Below are 7,703 nucleotides of genomic sequence, written 5' to 3' on the forward strand. Positions count from 1 at the left end.
AACGAAGAAAAAAAAAAGTTGTTACAAATTTTGATGATTTCTTTTTCAAGTTTTGGCAACATTCTTTTTAAACATACAAACTGTGATGTGATCAGATACCAATAATAACAGGTAATCATAAAATGATGTGGTTTATAGACTAAATCTACACAACAGGGCAGCAGCTAAATAGAAGCAGACTGACACAGACATTCAATAACTAGACTCCAAGGTATTTTTTTTTTTATATTTTATTGCTGAGTTTATTATTTAATACATTTGACTTTTGGTTTATATAGATATAAACATGGCTATAACATCTTATTTTACCCATAAACATTGTGTCTTAAAACACCTCATTCCACAGCAAAACTTAAAAATAAGCTTTTCTTATATTCTCTAGACCGTTTAAAAAAATCTTCTCTTTTTAAAAACTTCCCCAAAAGTTGAAGAGTGAAAGAAGTATCCATAAATCACATAGAGTAGAAGTACTTGAAATTACAAATGCTGTAATTAAAGAGATGTCACATTATATGTGTATACAAGAAGTTCACAGAATTTCAAAAGATTACACGCTTACTTGCCATACAAACATGTATGTGTTAGTTGGGCTTGTGATGTAAGTCAGCAAACACTAAAACAAAGAGCACGGTGTAGGCTGTTTTGGTGTGCAATTTGGAACAATTTTAGAAATGCTCATGAAAAGCGAAAGGACTTGCTTAGAGTCCTTAACAGTGTTCTTGAATACATGGCAACGATTACCGCAAGCTCCCACAATGTACTTGAGGTGAGATCGTTCGCCAATAAACTCTGTCAAATCACAGTTGAAATCTTCGCCATGTGTAAACAGGAGGATTGTTTTCTCCCTGATCTTCCTCTGAAGATGTTTCTCCAGGTTATGTAATATTTCATTCTCGCCCTCTGTAAACCTGCCGAGCTGTATCACAAGTAACACAACACACTGCTCTTCCTGACAGTACCTCTTACACTCTTCTATTTGTGCATTGTCTACATCTTCCTCGTTGTTCAAGAAATCTGGAGTGTCAACCACTCTAATCTGTGTCCCAAATATCTGTGCCCTCTTCTCCTCACACTTGTTGGTGACTGGTGTGGAGCTCGGACGAGATTCAAAAGTTGAATCCATCTGGGAGTTTCCAGCAGCCAGGATAGTGTTTCCAGATGCACTCTTTCCAGTTCCACTTTTTCCCAGAAGAACAATGGTGGTTTCAGTTCCTGGGTTAGGGTTAGTGTAATTGTTTATTATATCATAAAATGTAGTTTAAAAAAACTGGCTTAGAAAAACTACACTCATATTTGGATACCAGACTTACCTCTTGCCCCATGGTGATCAGGAGAACATTCATTTCTGAAATAATAATTATAATCACTGCAGATATAAGATATATTTCAACAACAAAACTTCAAATTTCACAAGAAATTTTTTTTTAAAATTAGCTTGTGTTTTCAGTGGATTTCCTCAAAAAAAAAACATAAACACACATAAACTCTATTTTAAATTATAACCTCTAACCTTCGAGAGCTTACTCGATATTTTTACAATTTTTACAGACTCAACCCTGCTATACCAGATCTACAACAGTACTCAGCATTTGTATTTATTCACTCTAGTAAAAATTTTGAAAAAATTCCCCCCTTAAGACATAATTTGAAGATCTTAAAGTTGTTCGCACTGGAGCTGCACAAAAATGTTTAGTTTTCTCAGGATTAAAGAAATCTGGTAAGATTAATTGCACCACTGAACCAGCTGAAGTGTATGAAGTGATTGTGGCTGTCTGCCCTTCTTAGGTTACAAAGGTGGTTCCACGTGTTTTAAGCAAAGTGTGTGTGTCTCTCTGCATGCTTTAGGTATATAGCAATACATTTGATTTTAGCATGTTGTGATACAAAAATGGCTTGATATTGTTGTGGGGCCTTGAAAAAGATATTTAAAATGTAAATCATCTGTATAACTAATTTCGCTCTGTAATCCCCTGGTTGCTAGGGAAAACTATGGAGTATGGAGGGTGCTGGCTGCCATTGCAAAAAGGTATAGAGTACAGCACAGTTTCCTCCTTCTCAAGACAAAATTTGTCTAGTTTGCACATAAGTTGGTGTCAGTAGCCTATAACAACTCACGGACTGAGTGGCGAATACACATTTTCTCCTAGCAACTGGTGGTTGCACAGGTGTCATTGATTGATCTAGAAACTGTGTGAATTTACTTTGTTTATTTAAGTCACTTGGTGGGGAAAAAAGCAAAAAAAACTTTTTTTTTTAATAATGTGGGACCAAATTTGTTTTTGTTAGCATCTTTTTTTTCCATTTATTACAAGATGCCTAAATTTTCCTGTTCCTGAGTTATTGTCTTACTTTGACAGGCTGTTTAGTAGATTGCTTGTAGCATTAGGCTACATTAAAAACAATTGTTCTACATGCTGAAGGCGATTGCCGTTACTATATTTTTATTTTAGGAAAAGACTTTTACTCTTTGCTTAGGCTGCTGCCCCCGCGACCCGGCCCCGGACAAAGCGGATGAAGATGGATGGATGGATGGATGGACTTTTACTGAAGGCTGCACTGGTTTTGTTATTTTAATAAAACTGACATCAGAAGCATTTATCCTTATATTTCTAAAGTGTTATTACGTATTGGTATTGCAACTACATGATCGAAACGTTTCTTTTCTCAGAAACAACTAATGAGAAAATAAACAAACACAAGCTAGCTGTAAAGAAAATAGGAATGACTATCCAACTGAAAAAAAGCTGGACTTTTGTGTTACCTTGTGCTTTCAAAATATTGTTTCCTTCGTTTCACAGCAATTTGAATGTAGTTTTCAGTTTTAAACTGGAGTGGCTGATCAGTTAACCATTCCTTACACTGATCAGGCAGGTTTTTATTCACATCTTCCTGGATATAGAATACCTTCTCATGATTCAGGTTGGGTTTGTTCTTGTTCTTGCCATTATCTATTATGATGGCTAAGTGTTTCATGACAGTTCCTTGAAAAATATGTTCAAGTTTGTCGATTTGAGCATTTACTTTTTCCACTTGCCCTGTATCCTCTGAATCTATTGCCAACATTAACAGATCAGGGCTAAAATCAGAAAGTGCCATCAAATCAATTATCCTCTGATCTGGATCCAGATATTTGTCATCCAAAACATCTGGAGTACTTATGATTTTGAATGACTCGCTCTCGCTCACAAAAAAGTCATTACATAATTTGGAAACAGTTGTCTGATTTTTGAAGATTTCACTTTTGATTTTCTTCTGCAAGCTCTCCTTCTTTCCAAAGAGAATGATTGTAGTCTTGACAGGGTGATCTGTAGAAGCAAAAGGCAAGAGTATTTTTTCAAAATGTTGTATACTTTTCACTTTACAATTTCCAGGTGTGTGATTACAATTAAAATGAAGGATGGAATTAAAGATAGGAGCAATTTGTTCACTGACAATTCAATGGTCATGTCACAGTGTTCCAATAATCCAGCAACAATGCTACAAAGAGGTATTTTTTCTCCCAGTACTGTCCAAAGATCCCCTCACACATACCAATGGAACAAGGCAACAAAATAAAAATTGAATAATTCCAAAGAAATATTTAACCAAGGGTGTGTCTGTAGCTAAAAGAAAACAGCACTGGGAAAGATTCTTTGTTAAGAAGAGCATAATTTGTTCCAACTAACTTTGTATTGGACAAGAGTCGGACAACAACAATCTGCAGATATACTTTAATCTCAGCTACACTGTTCCAAAGTTTCATGTCTCTGTCTCATATGATACATAACTTGAGAAAATTGTTAATATTAGTAAATCAATATTTCTTCAGTTAAGGATTTAAGGTAACACTAGAGTTTCTCATGTTTAGATTAAATCATTTCTCATATCTTTATGGAAATATGAAGGGGGTATATAAATGTGACAAAAGTAATTAAGGAAGAGTTGCTTACTTGGTGAACCAGAAGAACTCATCTTGTCAGCTGCTTAAAGATGAACCATGTGCAGGTTTCAACAGAATCTGAATTCAGATGCAGTCTTGCTGATATAGACTGAGAGTTAGGTCCACCCAGTGGGAGGAGTGCAGGGAACTGCTGAACAACAAATCAAACCACTCAGAGCGGCTTTCTGTTCATTTGCCAAAGAGCCAAGAGCAGAGATGGGTAACAGTTCATCAATCCCTGATGGTAAACTTAGATCTTCTATTTTGATTTCCTGTGTTTTTAAAATATCACGTTGAATTTTTAATACTGTTGTGATTATGCTTGTGATCCACACAATTATAACAGTAGATATTTCTTTCTGTAGGCTGCCCACTGAGGATTGTGATCATTGGGAAAACTGGTGTCGGGAAAAGTGCTGCTGGTAACACCATTATTGGCAAAGAAACGTTTAAGGCTAATGAGAGTTCAGAGTCAGTGACAGTGCACTGTGAGGCAGTTAAACTTGAGTGCACTAGAAATGTCAAGTTGGTTGATACACCTGGCCTTCTGGATACATCTAAGACTGCAGACAGTATAAAGAAAGAAATCGCGAAATGCATCCAGATCTCCACTCCCGGCCCTCATGTCTTCCTCCTGGTCCTTCAGATTGGCAGGTTTACCAAAGAAGAAGAAAACTGTGTGGATGCCCTGGAGAAACTCTTTGGACCTGACGCATCAAACTACATGATGATTCTGTTTACTCATGGTGACAAACTAACAAACAAGAAGATAACCATACATGCCTATTTGAGAACTGGCCACCAGAAGCTCAGAGAGCTGCTGAACAGGTGCGGTAATAGATACCATGTATTCGATAACAAAAACATCTGGAACAGAGTTCAGGTTGTTGAGCTGTTCAGAAAAATTGATGACATGGTGGCAGCAAATGGAGAAACACATTACACCGATGAAATGTTTGATAAGGCACAGCAAATTCTGCAGCAGCATGAAGCCATGTATGACAATGAATACCTCGCTAACAACGTGACCTTCATGGCCGAACTGTTGCAGAGAATCATCTTGTTCCAGACCGTCTTGGGTTCAGATAACGACGGTTAGAACCACTCAAGCGTGGGGTCTTAATCTAGTGTAAATTAAGCAGCTGTCATTTAATAAAATATGTTAATTTTCTAAATGTAAAATCAGTTTAGACATAAATGATTTAGAACTATAATTTTCAAAATTTGATGCCTCATTTATTTTAAATCACTTTCCATTCTGCTGTATAATTTATATTTAAATCAGTGGGAATGTCTTCAAGTGAATATTTCTGTGGCTGATATAAGCTGAGCTAATTTCTAAATGCATACACATCATTAAACTCTGTGTTTCCTATATCTAGTTTAAAATTTGTTAAAAAGTAAAAAAGTATCGTATTTACGATAACTGTTTAAAAAAATGAAGCTTAGAAAGGGTTAAACGCTCTGTAGAAGGTATATCTATATGATATCCATGCATGAGGTTATTGAATAACATGCGTGGCATCCAATATTGTTTGATGTACATTTATGAAATCAAGATTACATTCACTGAATAAATAGCTTTAAAAAAGTTTCAGTTTCTGTTCTTTGATTCTCCAGCCAATGTCAAAGTCAATCTCTAACATCTATTTGGGGTATATCGTCTAAAAATATCTATAAAGAAATCATATGAGTGATTAATGATGGTAACATCAGGGAATCATAGCGCTGTACAAATTAGTAGAGAAATATGGACACAGGTTCCTGCAGATGTAGCTTAACTCCTTTAAAAAAATAAAAATCACAAACACAGTGTATTGTTTTATAGGTTATATTTAATGTAGCAGGACACACAAAAGTCAGTTCCAATTACAAGATTTGATTCCCTATTTTGATTCATTTATCTTATATTGCGATCTCTCTGATAAACATAAGCAGATTATAAAATTCTGATATGGTGCTGTTTTTCTTAAATGGTCCTTATTATTTGATGGTCTGTTTTTGAGGCTCAAGCAAGTGAATTATCCTTTTGTGATTTTTATATGTATCTATTGAAAAAAACAACAACCTTCTATTAAGACTGAGCCCTAATGATGCTCAAAAGCATCTTTTTTTGTACAATAAAATAGCATTTTAAGTCCATTAATTAATGTCCACTACTCCTATGTTGTGTTTGTAATGCACTTCTGTCTGAAGGTGTTATTTTATATGATTTTTTAATATGATTATTTTTTAGGCAGAGTTTGTTATTTTTGGATGAGAGTCAGTGTGAAACGCCCTGGTGAGCTGTTGCGTTAGTAAGTACCTGCCAGTAACTGTGTATATTCATGAAGCATGCAGATCAACCAGTTCCTCTTGCCAACTTGATGTCTTATTAGGAACCCACATTGCATCCAGATATTTGGTCCAACACCCACTCCTCTTTCACTCAACACCACATAAAAAAAAGGAAGAAAAAAAAACCCCTCACTTTGTTGCCCTTGAGTGCGTCTAGGACAGCAGTAGGATTTTTTTTATTAACTTTTTTATTAACAGTTTAACTGTGAAGACATTTATTTTGTCACAACTGAGCTATAAAGGAATACAAGGCTCAAGAGAGATTTAATTGTTTGTCAGCTACAGTGCTGAAGATATTGATTTGACCTTTAAAGTAACCTTATAATAAGGTAATTCAAGTTATTGTGTTGTTGTTGTGTGAATGGGGAAATGATGTATGTTTGATAAAGTGCTTTGAGTGCTCAGTTAGAGCAGAAAAGGACACATAGAGGCTGGCTTAGATTAAAATGAAGCTATAGGAAAAAAGTTCATATCATCTTTGTTTTGGACATTAATCAAACGCATGTATTTTTCAGTGACCTGTTCTCTAACTGGGATCTATTTTATTTCACAGTAGGTTGTTTGTTGTTCCTTTTTCTTTTTTATTCCCCTCCATCATTGCTTCACCTATTACTTTTGTCCTCACCATCCTTTTTGCTGGGAAACACAGGTAGACATTAAGTGTTTTGTTAAGGAAAGCTATCACCAGGGGGGTCTATTAACCACAATCAAGTATTATTTTTCTATATTATCACATGTTGGATTCTGCTCTACCAACACATTTTGTAGTTTTTTTTTATACTTTTAAAATTTTATTTAAAATTTTAAATACATTTGTGAGTATGAGACAGGGTTAAAAAATGTATTTTGAAATATTTGAAATATCCTGCTGAACAGCTGTTGTCAATCAGTCAAACTCTGTTTAAACACCATCTCACATACTTTTAAGGGTATTGACAAGCCAAGGACAATATAGACTGTGTTTAGCTGACAGTAAAACATTCACAGGCATTCACTGTTGAACATCAATGTTGGTTTAACAATGTTCTTACTGTCAGTAATGCCTTTTCAGAACATCTTGTAACATTTTAACAAACCAAAAAACATTTGTCTTTCAACAGGTGTGTGACACAAAGAATGTGTTAAAAATAATTCTCTCACAGCCTGAAACAAAGGTTGTGACACTACAGGAGGATGTGGTGTCTTTTGCATTGATTACTGTAAAACATTTTTTTTGTCTTTTCTCTCCATCAACTTATTCAGAATTCTGCCGCTTGCATCATCACCAGTCCGAGCTCGGCTGTCCTTCATCAAATACACAGGCTCCTGAATAAAAAGTACATAATTCTTAGAAAGTATCTATATCTTATAGTGACAACAAACAAAAGATATTTTTAAAATATATAAATACATTTGTTTATTGTACTCAGGTTTGAAATGTTATCTATTCAAATTCAAATTTTATTTG

The 7,703-nt window shown here is 35.0% G+C and overlaps 2 protein-coding genes across 2 annotated transcripts; one reads left to right on the forward strand and one right to left on the reverse strand.

Annotated features, from left to right (window-relative positions):
* Positions 1–238: 238 nt before the first annotated feature.
* On the reverse strand, positions 239–3,997 carry LOC102299870 (GTPase IMAP family member 8). The gene is made up of 4 exons (XM_005945916.2): positions 3,930–3,997; positions 2,762–3,305; positions 1,311–1,345; positions 239–1,212 (listed from the first exon to the last, which is right to left on the reverse strand). The coding sequence occupies exons 1-4, from the start codon at positions 3,949–3,951 to the stop codon at positions 614–616; spliced, it is 1,200 nt and encodes a 399-aa protein (XP_005945978.1). The 5' UTR covers positions 3,952–3,997; the 3' UTR covers positions 239–613.
* Positions 3,998–4,107: 110 nt separating this feature from the next.
* Positions 4,108–5,522, forward strand: LOC102299560 (GTPase IMAP family member 7). Its single transcript, XM_005945915.2, has 2 exons — positions 4,108–4,163; positions 4,285–5,522. Exons 1-2 carry the CDS (start codon positions 4,136–4,138, stop codon positions 5,016–5,018), a joined length of 762 nt encoding a protein of 253 aa, XP_005945977.1. The 5' UTR covers positions 4,108–4,135; the 3' UTR covers positions 5,019–5,522.
* Positions 5,523–7,703: the final 2,181 nt, after the last annotated feature.

Source organism: Haplochromis burtoni, unplaced genomic scaffold, assembly GCF_018398535.1.
Source record: "Haplochromis burtoni strain Fernald_Lab_line unplaced genomic scaffold, NCSU_Asbu1 Contig_449, whole genome shotgun sequence".
NCBI classification, from domain to species: domain Eukaryota; kingdom Metazoa; phylum Chordata; class Actinopteri; order Cichliformes; family Cichlidae; genus Haplochromis; species Haplochromis burtoni.